Source organism: Chelonoidis abingdonii, chromosome 2, assembly GCF_003597395.2.
Source record: "Chelonoidis abingdonii isolate Lonesome George chromosome 2, CheloAbing_2.0, whole genome shotgun sequence".
Lineage (NCBI taxonomy): Eukaryota > Metazoa > Chordata > Testudines > Testudinidae > Chelonoidis > Chelonoidis abingdonii.
In genome coordinates this window covers 17,713,484-17,728,704 of record NC_133770.1, presented here as the reverse complement: position 1 = coordinate 17,728,704, position 15,221 = coordinate 17,713,484, and the positions used below count along the sequence as shown (strand labels likewise).

The window sequence follows — 15,221 nt, the reverse complement described above, 5'->3', positions numbered from 1 at the left end:
AGCTGCAAAGGAGCAAGAAAACCCCTACCCTTCTTAATGTGTCCCTGAAGGGCATCAGAACTAAGAGGTTAATGGCAACAGCTTTAAAAGGCCCAAGAATTATGGCAGTGAGGGTGAATGAAGGAGGGTGAAGGAAGGGTGAATGAGAATAGCAGGAGGAGGAGATATGGGAAAGAACCTGATTTTTTTCATATGTATTTTGGTTACTTCTAATAGACAAGAGTTGGGAAAATGGATCAGGAGGGAGAAACTTTCCCAAATGATTTCAGGGAATACCAAGCTACCGTCAAGCATTTACGCAGGCATCTTTCTCTAATGTGCAGGTGAAGGGCTAGTCTGCTACCAAACATCACTCCGGCCTACACTTCACAGGGCATGTTTGAGGATCCATAGACACTCCTAAGAAAAATCTCAAGAGTGCATGGGGATGCTACTCGAAGAAGAATACAACTTACTTTTTCCCATCTTCATCATCTTAAATGTTAGGTACATAACTCTGATTCCACACCAATCACTGCAGCGAAAGACCAAACTGTACGGACACTAAAATGTCTTCATAAGCATCTTTACAAAACCAGTCTGTTTAAACACACTTCTAACAAATGTATCTGAATTATCAGACCCACAGTGGCTTGCACTGGTCTCTTGCATTCTGTACTTCTGAATCCAAAAGCAAAAGACCAAACAACCATAATGATTAATAAAAAACATTAATACTTTATTTTAAATGCAGATACCATCATGAGTCATCAAAATAAAATTTGTAATAGTAACTTTGTTTTAAATACTGTTATGACAAATGACAGCTGAAAATTTAACTATGTGAAATGGGCTAAAATTGTAGATTAACCAAACTAAAATTAAATGACAATTTTCAGAAAGACAAGAGGAAATTAAAATATTTTCCAGATGAGCTAAAATAATTCAGCCATTAAAACAGACTAAAAATGTAAATTTAGCATGATGCTGCTCATGAAAGTGTCAGGAAAGAGAACTTCCTTCCTTTCTGTCTTTCGTCATTTAAAAAGGTCCACTGAGTTAAAATATTACCACAATTCAAATTATACTGTTCTAATTATTTCCTCTCATTTAAACAATAACAATTCATTAATCCAGGATAATCCAAGGAAATGTTGATAAATTGCACTTCTACGGATGTCAATATTTTGCAGCTAGGCCGCTGCTGCTACTGCTGCTGCTGCATTTGAATGATCCAATCCTCTCCTTCCAAACACAAAGGTGGTCATGGCAGAACATTTAAATAATAGAATCCTTAAAATAGTCCATGTCAGGGATAGCAGCCAAGGGCTCCTTCCATGCCCTCCAGAATGACTTAGAAACTAATGGCCCAGGAGGAGTCAGATTTCTGCTAATTGCCTCTCTGTGCTGCTTTCTCACAGATTCAGCTTTCCAGATGCCATTGCTGAGGAAGGGAGCCATCACAAATAGCCATGGTCACGTATCCTTTATGGCTAAGCGGATCAACAACCTTCATGCACTGCCCCACAGAGACCTGGTAGAGTCGATTGTTCTTCTGGAGAGAAAATACACACACACACACACACACAAAATAAAAGAGGAAATACAAAAAAATTGGCCTGTGCTCCATCCTTAAACTGAAAATGAGTGATGCCAATGCGACTGGGCTATTCTAAAGCAATGCACGAGACAGTTTTCACTTCGACCCAGTCTACTCTACACCTATAACCAAGGCACTACACCTGTCTCCTGACCCAATTAGTTAAAAGTTCTAGAGTATATCCCAATAACTAAGTGTAAACCCTGGAGAGAAGATTTTAGCCCAGTTACAGGGACCTGGTCAGGTTATAGCAACATTTTTATAAACCATAGTATAAGACAACACATAGAACGGGGTCCCATCACTCAGTGAACACACAACCTTACACAGTGACATTTGGGTATTAAAGAATACCCAAATCTGGCACTCCGATACCCATGCACAACTCCCAGTGACCTCAGTGGGGATTCTGTGTACATGCACCAGACACACCAGCTTTGGCACTAATGTTCAGGAGTGAGAGGGGATGAGCTACTCAACAGTTTGTAGATCTCATCACAAGGGAGCAAGTCTCAAAGCCAGTTAGCTGCACGCTGTTGTGTGAAATAGGCTGTGCCAACCCCTTTTTACTCACCTTCCAAGGCCCACGCTGACCATTGTCTGGGGAGACCTGGGGGCAGCTCTGGCTGGAGTTGGTCACTCAGAGGCCTTCTTTCCTTCTCAGAAAAGGCCTCACCCACACCACTATCAATTCATCAGCATAGGAGTTTACCTGCTCCCATGGGTGATGGGGCGTTCTGCTGGTGCTCTACTGCCATTGTTTTAATGCTTATATTAAGGAGTGACAATTAACTGCAGCCACTGCATCCAGGCTAGGTAGTGGGGAAGGCTTTGCGTTAACACTGAGGAGGAGCAGCCTCGAGACACATGTGAAAGTCAGCTCAGCAGCTGCTTTGGGAAGTTGGCCATTAAAAGCAACATGAGAGAGAAGTGCAGGTGACAATTTTAGTTTGCCTGGTTGAACATGCGCTTCTACTCTGAGAAGTGACTGTAAAAATAGCACTTTCTCACTCCTCAGATCTGCTCCCTGTGCGTGTCCAGGGTCAGACCTGCCTATGCCATTGACACAAATGTTTTTACTGTTTCTTACTCCTGTTAGTCCCACAGAGACAATACAGCTGAGACAGTCTGACCCGGGTTCTAGTACTCCCTGTGCATTAGAGAATTGATTACTAAATTTCAGTTACACCTGTGCAGCCTCATTGATGGGAATGAATCTAATTTGGCCTGACAGCTGATGCTCTATGGAAAGGAAAAGAACTCAGCTTGATTCAGAGTCCAGACTGTGAAGCTTTATCTATATTTGAGCAAAAACCTCTAGGATACGCTGCACACAAATTAAATTGTGACTTGCAGCCATGCAATTTACCCTATTAAACTGAGCACATTTGATACAGAAACCACATCCTTGGACTCCCATAATGGCATTTTCACAGTCACTTTTCAGGGTAGCCCTGTACCTTAAACACAGGTATGGGTATAAGTATTCCCCACGCAAAGCACTCACCCCAAATGTCCACTGCTGTGACCCTCCAGATCCGTGGCATTTCATGAGACGAGGTGGATCTGATGAGCGAGTTTCTGACACATCCAAGCAGAGGAGATTATTTAAAATCAGCTCATGGTCTTCGTTATAAATCCATACCTGGAAAAGGAAACAGAAAAACTGCTTGCATAGGATAGGTGGGGAATTCAGTGTCCTGGAATGGTTTAAATCCTCTGGTTATCTGTATTGGCGAGACTGGAATTTTCAGAGAGACTTCCTGGCCCTACCTTGTAATTTCATCTTTCCTCACGTCCTGTCTTGTGTCCCCCAACTCCAGCTCCCTGTCTTTTCCTCAGGTCTCTCCTTTCACTGTCTAACCTCTTCCTAGAAGTCTCCCCTGGGGAAGTCACATGATCATGGGCTCTGTGTAAATAGCTTCTCTGAGCCTGCTGTAATCTAGCATTTTTTTTAAATTACATATTTTTCCCCTGCAAGATGCCCAATTCGGTTCCTCTCAGCCTGTGCAAAATCAGAGAGGCAGCTGGGTGCTGAGAATCTGCCCTTTGCCCTCTGAGATCTCCATGCATTTAACTTCAAGACAATGTAGTAAGATTATAGCCACGCCAGGCTCGCTGACCCATCAGGTCACAGATCCAGGGAGCAACAACTTAAATTTTCTTACTGGAGGAAGATCCATCCGGCATAAAGGAACAGCTGAGGGATTCTGAAGCTACACGAGTCTAGAATACAGGGTGGAAGGCTGGGAAAGTAGCAGCAGGTGCCCCATTAGTTCTGCCTCAGCACTTAAAGACCATTTAATTTGCTGAGGGTATGTCTGCACTATGGGATTATTCCGATTTTACATAAACCGGTTTTGTAAAACAGATTGTACAAAGTCGAATGCATGCGGCCACACAATGTACAATAATTCGGCGGCGTGCGTCCATGTACCAAGGCTAGCCTCGATTTCTGGAGCGTTGCACTGTGAGTAGCTATCTGGTAGCTATCCCATAGTTCCCACAGTCTCCCCCGCCCATTGGAATTCTGGGTTGTTGAGAGCCCAATGCATGATGGTGCAAAAACAGTGTCATGAGTGATTCTGGGTAAATGTCGTCACTCAATCTGTCCTCCGTGAAAGCAATGGCAGACAATCATTTCGTGCCTTTTTTCCCTGGATTACCCTGGCAGCCGCCATAGCATAGCAACCATGGAGCCTGTTTTGCCTTTTGTCACTGTCACTGTATGTGTACTGGAGATGCCACTGATAGAGGCGGTACTGCAGTGCTACACAGCAGCATTCATTTGGCTTTGCAAGGTAGCAGAGACAGAAATTCCAAAGCGATGGAGTTGCAACTGCCGCCCATTGGAATTCTGGGAACGCCTACCTGGGATTGTATTGGCCCACGTAGTGCCAACTGCATGATGTCCTGAAGTGTTTATTTTCCTCTGTATAATTCTATAGTGATGGGTTAAAACCTAGAGATTTTTAATTCAAAAAAAGGGAAGATCTACAAGCGAAAAATTAGCGTTCATGCGTTGGTTCTGGTGAAATTTATAATAACTCAGTTTTCCTGATACATACTAATTAATGTAACGTCTCATTTTCAATTTATATTCTCTCGTTTGACTCCCTTCGCTGTGCTAGAAAGCAATGGGCAGAGCATCATTTCGTGCCTTTTTTCTGGATTACCGCTGGCAGCCTTCCCATAGCGCATATGCAATTTACACATTTCGTTCGTGCCTTATTTGTTTTGAACTGATTTCTCAGTCTATCTTATTTCCTACCTAGATATGTAGTCTGGGATGCTACAATTGTAGATACGCAGGTCTCCAAGCAAATGTAATGCTTTTTTCATTAGGTTTGGTTTACTGTGATAGGTACTGCCAGTGCTACCAGGCATTAAGCATTCATTGATCTGCCTGACTTTTTCTATCTTTTCTATTGGTCCCTGAACATGGTAGCTAGTAAGGATAGTGTTCCATACTATATTCTCGCACTGATGCTTTATGGATGAAAATAAAACTTTCTCACAGGTGATCTGTGAGGATGACAGGTTTTCACAAATCATTAATATGTGTATGGACCAATTTGTGCAAGTTTTACTGGATTAAATTGCGGTGCCTCGATTGTTATCAAGCAGAGTTTTAAGGCAAAAACTGACGAGTTCCTGTAGCTAGGGTTGCTTTCATTAGGTGCTCTTACGCTGGCCTCTCAGGTTTTACACAAGGAGATCATGCGATGTGCTGAACATGGGCGCTACATGGACAGAAATGGGAATACTCACCGGGCTCATCCTTCTTTGTGTTTTTAGTATTTTAATAAATTTAGAGAGAAGACTGAGTCCATATGGGGTCTTTAAAAATGGTCAGATCAGTCCTGCCTGCGTTAGAATGTAGTGAAGAGGAGTAAAAGTATCTTACTAGAAATACAGCAAGAAGAATGGCAACTCGGCTGCACCTCCTGGGTTCCGTAGACTACTCTAGGTGGGTGTGGTGGAGCTGCAGTCCATTTCCTTGAAGGGGGAATGTGCATTCCTCAATAGACATTTACACCGTCAGCTGTGTTTTCTTTCCTCCCACAACTTGCCTCCTGGAGACGTTAAACTTGTGTAGCTCTCTCTTGGGTGTTGCTCCCATTTGTTGTGATGATGACTTAGGAGTTAATAGGATAGAACTGCTGTTTTTAGGAAAAGGAAAAAATATAACAACTACAATGACTTTATAATGTTAGTGATTAGTATGAAGTGGAGGGGTGGAGGGCAGCCTCAGCTGGCTATGATAGTCCTAGCAGCGAATTAAGGAGTGTGAAGGAGAGAGGAACGCAGTCTCCTACTGCCCCTATGATAGTCCCGCACGTAGTATCATAATCTTTTTCTTTTAGACACAAAAGGCATGGGGCCGAGGGTTTGCTGATGGAGCACAGGGCTCCAGCTCTATGCATGAGGATGGTTACACATTTACTGTCATGCAGAATGACAGGGAGTCTTCCCATTTTTTACCAGGCGCCCTGGCCGAACCTTAACCTGAGGCAGCCAGAAGCATCACAGGATTGATGACCCTGAGGACGGCCTATCACGTATGTCAATTACTGTTACCAATCTACCACGAGAAGGGAGGGGAGAGGATACTGCCTTGCTTAGTTGTGCAGCACCCTTTCCAGCAGAGCTTCAGTGGACATACAGCTGACATTGAAAAGTGGCAAGAAGACTCATTTTTTTCCCTTTCTTTGAGCAGTGAGGGGGACGGGTAAACTGACGACATATTGCCTGAACTTACTTGGCGACAATGTTTTCTCAACCTTCAGGCATTGGAGCTCAGCCAAAATATTCCGCAAAATTGCTCTTTCGGAAGACTTTGCTCTTGGAACTTGTAAGTATAATAAGAGCACTGCTTTGTAGAGTTCCTCTTTTCGAAAGCCTTCTCCCTCCAGTTATGAGCCCCACGCAACCCCATGAGTATGTCCATTGATTCTTGGCTTTTCTCATGTTTACGTCTTCAGTGTCTACTACTCTTTTTTAGAATCTACCATGACTGTTTGAGGAACATTTGTAATATCACCAGCCTGACCGAGAATAAAAATTTTTCAAAAATAGAACGTATTTCTTCTCATGTGTCGTCTACTTCTTTTAGGTTCGGCTTACACCAGAGCTGTCGATTAGCTTTATATATGTTAAATCTACTCTAACCACCTAATTAAAACAAAGCTTTTCATGCCAATCAGACTCCGGATAAGTCCTTCTCTCGCGCTATTATGTTATTAGCCTCTATTGGTCATGGAAGCTCTTTTTGCTGTGATTTTCTCGGTATTATACATTTCAGATCTAGACTCCGAGAACTTATTGCTCTACCAAAATTGCCTCTATAGGGCGCTCACAGGGCAATAACAGGAAAGAATTCATAAAGTTCGCGAGGCTTTCTTGTTACCTGTTCTGAGTTAAGATTCTTTCCATATCTCGTATCAGTCACAATGTGCTAAGCTCGCTGAGAGTTATGCCTAATATATGTAGACCAATTAAGTTTTAAGGGCAGTTATCGTTTCAATATGTGCACAACACTAACCTATCCAATAATGGTAACTACTGATTTCAGCACTTTTTGCCAATAGACTAAACTTTGATCGAGAGGTGGTTGTCCTGCAGACTTAAAAGACAACCTAGGTTTTAAGTAGCTCTATATTATCCTATTCAAAGAGGCCTCTGAAGTGTAATGGGGTGTGCAAGTGTTTTATTGATTTCTTCAATAGCGCTGCTATGATTCTAAAAGATTTTCCGTGCATAACCTGTTGGTTATGACCGCAGGCCTTTTTCAACGTGATATGACTTTAGAAAGAGACCGCTAGGCCTGATGTCGCTAAGAAGCAACTCTTTATGCATTATTTTCTCACCTCTGCTCGGACCAGAAGCTCTAGATCATGTTTATGCCATGGAGGTTGTACCGTGGAGTGTAATGTTGGTGAGTGGATCAAATAAGGGCGGATAATCTAGTGTGGATCTCCTCACCTGGACGTTCGCCAGAGTAACCTTGAAGAGCCCACTCATCTTTGGTGTTTCTGGTGTTAACATCTTTCTGTTTAGTGCTCTCGAGGCTCATTTCGCCAGGCAGAAATAGGTTCTCGTCGCTGCTGCAAGTTGATGTGTAAAGTACTTTGCCTTGGGTTTTGCTGGCCCAGAGGGGCTGGAGCCTAGCATCCGAACAGATCCTTTATTCAGTGGATGACATTTTCGGTGTCGTACTTATCGCTCGGGGAGCCTGGCTAAACTTCCATCAGTGTCTGTTCATGTGTTCCCTGAGTTTCAGGTGCATATGTAGCTCCTCAGTTTTATCCCTTTTGATAATGAGAAATTATACGTATGGCACCACACCTTCTGAAGGTTATTAGGCAATAAACAGGAAAGGAAATTCAAAAGTTCGCGAGGCTTTTCCTGTCTACCTGGCCAGTGCATCTGAGTTAAGATTGCTTTCCAGAGCAGTCACAATGGTGCACTGTGGGATACCGCCCGGAGACCAATACTGTCAATTTGCACCCACACTAACCCTAATCCAATATGGTAATACTGATTTCAGCACTACTACTCTTGTTGGGGAGCAGTACAGAAACCGGTTTAAAGAGCCCTTTATATCAATATAGAGGGCCTCATTGTGTAGACGGGTGCAGGGTTAAATTGATTTAACGCTGCTAAATTCGGTTTAAACGCATAGTGTAGACCAGGCCTGAGACTGACTAGAGCCCTAGTCCAGCAAAACACTTATGCATATACTTAACTCTGACCAGAAGCAGTGCCATGGAAGTCCTGGGGTGGGGAATCAAATAAAGCAGCATAAAATCTGAGTGGGCTCACTAGTTGCCAGAGTGACCCTGAAGAGCCACTCATCTTTGGGTTCTGGTACATCTGCTGAGATGCTTGCAGCCTTTCAGCACAGGCAGGAAATAGTCTCTGCTGCCAAAGAGATGTTAATCTTTCTTGGTTTCTGTGGCCCAGAGGGGCTGAGACGCCTGCATGCGAACAGCTTTAGGGATGACATTTTCAGGTGCAATCTGGGGCCTGGCTAAACTTTCCCTTCCAGTGAGAGCAAGTGCTTTTGCTCAGCCTGCTTGAGGCTAGGTGTTTCCTGAGACATATGGGATGACCACTGTAAGACACCGTAGCCCATGTAACCCCCATACCCACATATTCACCACTGTTACACAACTGATCTGTTTTGTACGAAGTATACCTTGTGAGTGATCATGTGGAAAGTCACAATCTGCTAAGTATCACTGTCCTGCTGAAATGTGTGTATCAACTTTGTAGATGGAGGTCTGAGATTTTTGCTACATGTTGTTGGTCTGGGAAACACCACAGCCTGGCTTCTCAGCAATAACAAAAGCCTTGCATGGCATCCCAATGGCACATACACAGAAGGTGCGAGCGAGCAATGTACAATTCGCCTGAGAGATGCTTTGACTCTCACGTACACAGAAGACTGCTTTGTCTATACCCTAGCAGGTGGGGGAGGGGTGTTCCTCAAGGAGAAGAGGGTATAAAATATGAGACAATGACTTCTTCATCACCTCATCACTATTAAACCAAGTTGTTTGAATGACTTTGAACAGGGAAGATTGGTCCCAGGGTGGGAAGGGCATTGAGCCTACGTACTAAGAATTGTGACCTGCCTGCAACATCCACAGGGGTGAGAAAGTTGCTTGCTTCAAATTTTACTTAGCTTGGTAAAGTTTAGGAATTAGACTGTGATTTTTATCATCTTATTTCTTTTTGTAATCAATTCTGACCTTTTATCATTTAAAATCTATCTTTCTACAGTTTAATAAAGGTGTTTTTATCTAAACCAGTGAGCTCTGACTGAAGTGTTTGGGGAAACCTCATTTTCGTTGATAAAATGCTGGACTTATGAGCTTGCACTGGCCAAGACGGGCTTGAGCACCATAAAAAAACACGTTTCGGGGGATGCAAGGCAGCAGCTGGTGGGGGAGTTCCAAGTGTCATTCTAGAAACAATTCATGAGTGGCTGGTTGAGCACTCAGTAACTTTGTTGGGTGACCTATCAGCCTGGAGGGGCTGCTTTTCACTAGCAGAGTGCCGGGGGAGGTATTCTGAACAGGAGAGTGAAAGGGGCATGGCAATTCCACAGTCTGGATTGTACCTGGGGGCGGTCACAACCATGCTACTCAGTTTATTTCACTCCTACAGAATAATGCAGTTTGTAATTATTACTGGAGCCCCTACCCTAGAGTCCCTGCCCGCAATGTGGGAGAAAGGGCGTAGTATCATGTCCATTTTAAACCTGGAGACGTGCGGCAGAGAGAGACTAAATGATGTACATGAGGCCACACACACTCTACAGCAGCACAGGGAACCGAACCCCACGCTCCTTGGTCCCAGGCCATGGCATTAACCACAGGACTACCCTTTGTCCGGTGAGTTGCAGCGCCACTAACCAGTACGTACAACCAGCTGTTAGAGCTTCAACTACTTTGCCTGTTTCACAAGGTACAGCGTGTAGGGATTTCCCCCACTGTCACCCTTTTGCAGCCACGGTCCGAGGAGTAGCTCTTCACCCCTCACCCAGCCCCACCCTCCATAGTGATATTTCAGTAGGGTTATCGTGGTCACTCCCATGCTCCTCTGGCTTCTGTGACTTTTACTAAAGCATGCAGCTTCAATTCCCTTTGGTGCAGAACGGTCGTGTTTTTCAGTCCACTACACAGGCCGGCCAGCATTGGCCACAGCCACTTAATCTTTTATATTCCACCTCTAACATCAGTGGTGGCAGAGCCCATTCATGTGAGATGGGGCTTTCCTGCTTCCTCGCTGGGAATTGTTGGCGAGCGATTATGGAGCTTGACTACTGCACTTTTCATTTGTTTGGCTGTTGGTTCTGCCCAGTGATTGGCCCATTATTCTGAATCTACCATTCCTGTGAAGGCTAACTTAGTATGTGTGACAGCCCTACAGGCTTCAAAGCAAGAAGGCTCCACGGAGCTCATCTAGTCTGAGCTGCTGTATAACAGAGCCAACAGGATGTTGCTGAATTAATTCCTGTTTGATCTGGTGCAAAGCTTCAGAAAATAGCCAAGCGGGATTCAAAATTTCTAAGAGATAGATGTGATTCTGGCAGGCTAGATGCCAACCCTTCCCAAGCTGCAGGCATAAGCTAAGCCCTGATAAACTCAGACCTGGAGACCAGACCCATATGTTAGTTGTGCACAAAATAGTATTAGTCTTATAAGAAAGTATTTAGACTCTATGATATGCATGTAAGTTGCTGCATGCATTACTCACACTTGCAATGGCTGTATGCCATGCCACAAGAAAATATGAAAGTTTTGCTTTATAAATGTTTGAATTCAGGCATGGGAATCATACTGCCCCACTTCCCCCCTCCAAATCCAGAAGGCCAATAAAAATCAGATAGGCCATCAAGCAATATTTCAATGCAAAGTATTGGTTAATGGCCCTGTTGCACCTGGGATATGCTTTGTGCAAGGAAACTCATCCTGTAGACTAGGAAACTGAATGAAGGAAAATTTTCCTGTGGCTCTGTTTTCTTTCCATATTTTTTGGCTGTTTGAATTCTGACAAGACCAGAGACTCCAAACTAAAGCCAGAAAGCCCCCAGGGCTGCCTCCTGGATCTGCCCTGAAAAACACTTTGACAGATAACTACAGCTCTGTCATTGTCAGGATTGAGATGGTAACTCATTTGTATGTATATGTTTGCTTGCTTTAACCTGCAAAGAACTCTTATTTCTTTTTCCTAATTAATAAACCTTTCACTAGTTTGCTACAGGCCTTGGCTCTGGTGTAAGATCTAGGGTACCAACTGGTCTGGGGCAAGTGACTGGTGTCTTGGGACTGGAAGCAACCTGAATGTGGTGTGATTTTGGTGTAAATGACCATTTATCACGAAGTTGAGTTTGTCTGGGGGGCCAAGAGGGACTGGTATAGTGATCCAGGAGTTCACGTTTGTTACTAGCCTGGTGAAATCAAATTATAGAACACACATCAGTTTGTGGTGTCTGCCCTGACGCTTACAGTCATGAGCCTCTCCAGACCGCATGACATGTGGGACTATATGTCATCATGTTCCCTCCACCAGCATGGTACAAAGATTTCCCATCAATACGCCATTATAGATTTATTTATTTTTTGAATTAGTGATATTACAGCAGCACCTGGAGGTAATGATGTTCCTTTATCCAGTGTGCTAGGCACTATATATTCCCTTGGACACACAGGGAAAGGGAAGGCTCATTAAGGGACCTGTCAGTAATGGAGAGCTGGTGCACAGAAAGATTACGGTATTTACGCAGCTATGTCCTGCTTCTTCAGGTGCCTACATCTACTCTGCACCTACATTTTTCACTGTTTTTAAAAGGCTCCATGTAAGGACATTCAACTCCTGCAAATAGGGAGCTGTAGGGAATTGTCATGAAGGTGAGAACGAAGTGTTTTTTCAGTGTGGTTTTATACAGGAGAAACTAAGAAAATGGCCAGTGAAAATGCCTGAAAAGGCACAGCAGTAGAAAATTCTTTACTACAAAACTATCATTTTTATTTTAAAAAGATGGGTTGTGATGGTGCTTTTAGGAGTGATCTTGCCTGGGTTCTATTCTATTCACCACTTATTGCTTGCACCTCAATGTAAGGTTTTGCTTTGTGATTAACCTCTTCATAGTGAGGGGCCCAGAATGGCCAAGCTTGATGTTCATGGAGCAGGCCTTAGATGAGAATCTGGCTTTTCTAAAGGGCTCTACTAACTGATGGAAGGTCAGCAATGATAAAAACTTAGAGCTACCTCTCTGATACAATTTTTAAAGAAGGGAAGGAAAGTAAACCAAGATCAGAAAAGAGCAAATACTAGAAATGCCAATGTTTCTACTACACAGTTGATTAATTGCAGTTAACTCATGCAATTAACTCAAATTAATTGCAATTAATCAGTTTTAATCACATTGTTAAACAATAGAATACCAACTGAAATTTAAATATTTTTGGATGTTTTTCTACACTTTAAATATATTGATTTCAACTACAACACATAATATAAACAGCTATTTTTCATCATTTTTACAGTGCAAATATTTGTAAACAAGAGTTTTTCAATTCACCTCCTACAAGTACTGTAGTGTGACCTCTTTATTGTGAAAGTGCTACTTACAAATGTAGATTTTTTTTTGTTACATAACTGAACTCAAACACAAAACAATGTAAAACTTTAGAGCCTAAAAATCCACTCAGTCCTATTTCTTGTTCAGCCAGGCCCTAAGAGAAACAAGTTTGTTTACATTTACAGGAGATAATGCTACCCTCTTCTTATTTACAATGTCACCTGAAAGTGAGAACAGGTGTTCACATGGCACTGTTGTAGCCTGCATTGCAAGATATTTACTTGCCAGATATGCTAAACATTTGTATGCCCCTTCATGCTTCGGCCACCATTCCAGAGGACATGCTTCCATGCTGATGACGCTCGTTAAAAAAATAATGCATTAATTAGATTAGTGACTGAATGCCTTGTGAGAGAATTGTATGTCTCCTGCTGTGTTCTACCCACATTCTGTCATATATTTCGTGTTATAGCAGTCTTGAATGATGACCCAGCACATTGTTCGTTTTAAGAACACTTTCACTGCAGATTTGACAAAACTCAAAGAAGGTACCAATGTGAGATTTCTAAGAATAGTTATAGCACTCGACTGAAGGTTTAAGAATCTGAAGTGCCTTCCAAAATCTGAGAGGCACGAGGTGTGGAGCATGCTTTCAGAAGCCTTAAAAGAGCAACACTCTGAAGTGGAAACTACAGAACCTGAACCACTAAAAAAGAAAGTCAGCCCTCTGCTGGTTGCATCTGACTCAGATGATGAAAATGAACATGCGTCAATCCACACTGCTTTGGATCATTATCAGGCAGAACCTGTCATCAGCATGGATACATGTCCTCTGGATTGGTGGTTGAAGCAGGAAGTGAAATATGATTTTTTAGCACATATGGCATGTAAATATTTTGTGATGACAGCTACAACAGTGCCTGTTCTCACTTTCAGATGACACTGTAAACAAGAAGAGGGCAGCATTATCTCCTGCAAATATAAACAAACTTGTTTGTCTGAGCGATTGGCTGAACAGGAAGTAGGACTGAGGGGACTTTTAGGCTCTAAAGTTTTACATTTTGTTTTGTTTTGTACATAATTCTACATTTGTAAATTCAACTTTCATAATAAAGAGATTGTACTACAGTACTTAGGTGAATTGAAAAACATTTTTTGGTTTTTTACAGTACAAATATTTGTAATCAAAAATATAAAGTGAGCACTGTACTTTGTATTGTTTTGTAACTGAAATCAATGTATTTAAAAACGTAGAAAACATCCAAAAATATTCAAATAAATGGTATTCTGTTATTGTTTAACAGTGTGATTAATTGCTCAATTAATCAAGATTGTTTTAATCGTGTGATTTAACACAACTAATTTTTTTAATCATTTGACAGCCCTAGTTTCTACTAGTGGTTCACAGTTTGAATAGCAAAACACACAGGTGGTCAAGTTCATGGTCCTGATTCTGGTCTCAGTAACATTGGTATATATAAGGCGTAACTCCATTAATTCTCCTCTGTCACTTACATTAACTCTATTACTCTTAATGGACACCAGTGTGAATAAGTAATCATATCAAAAACAAACGGGCCCATTTGTGTTCTAAACTCCTAAGTGAGTTACTTCTTCTCAAATTGGTTTGATTTCACACAGCTCGTAACACCACAATCACACACTGCCTTCAGTGTAAGTCTCCTGTGAATCTGCATGAGTTTCATACTCTCCCAGTATAAAACATCAAATTCAGTGAACTAAAACCAGGCAAATTAAATGAATTCTGCCATTATTTTTTCTGGCAAACTCTAAAATAGCCTCCTTCAATGTCATGTGACTCAGGATATTGTCTCACTTGGATAGCATAATTAAGAGATCCGCAATTCACTGATTATCAGACTATTTAAATATGGCAGAGATTTCCAGTGCAAGCTGCAGGTATTACATAAAAAATGTCCTAACTTTACAGGACCTGCTCTCTCTTTCTAACATGTCTAGCATAGACCCTGTCATAAGAATGAAAGGAAGGAAAGATTAATAATAATACAGCCCCTGTTGCTATTCTCTCCTCATCTTTAAACAGGGTGACAAAGATGAAAAGAAGTCAAACAACAGAGAAAAGGGATAAAAGTTGGGAGGAGAAGCAGCAGAGATTTAAGCAAAAAATGAGAAGACAGGGTACTGGGAGATAAAAAGTAAGCTAAAAATGATTCATCCACCTTCATTAGCTGATGTGCAAGGCATTACTTCTCTAGAATGATCCTATGCAAATCAGCTGAAATTCATTTCAATTAATTAAAGAGTCGGCAGTTTTTCAAAGGGACACTATTAAGGGCCCAAAAGCAAGCTATTCCGATGGGTAGGAAAGATAGAAAATGTGGCAGAAGACCACCTTGGCTTAACCACGAGATCTTGCATGACCTACAAAATAAAAAGGAGTCATATAAAAAATGGAAACTAGGTCAGATTACAAAGGATGAATATAGGCAAACAACACAGGAATGCAGGGGCAAGATTAGAAAGGCAAAGGCACAAAATGAGCTCAAACTAGCTATGGGAATAAAG

General features: G+C 42.2%; 1 protein-coding gene across 5 annotated transcripts in view; it reads right to left on the bottom strand.

Moving 5' to 3' along the window:
• Positions 1-697: 697 nt before the first annotated feature.
• Positions 698-15,221, bottom strand: part of GALNT11 (polypeptide N-acetylgalactosaminyltransferase 11) — a 96,349-nt gene continuing 81,825 nt past the window's right edge. For 4 of the 5 annotated variants that reach the window (XM_075062187.1, XM_032767814.2, XM_032767817.2 and 1 more), the window contains exons 11-12: positions 3,087-3,224; positions 698-1,534 (exon numbers count right to left, since the gene is read on the bottom strand). In XM_075062187.1, coding sequence (XP_074918288.1) covers positions 1,403-1,534; positions 3,087-3,224 — 270 coding nt within the window. In that variant the 3' untranslated portion in view covers positions 698-1,402. Of the gene's footprint in view, positions 1,535-3,086; positions 3,225-15,221 lie in introns of those variants that run through there. The other variant, XM_032767818.2, reaches the window with a different exon arrangement.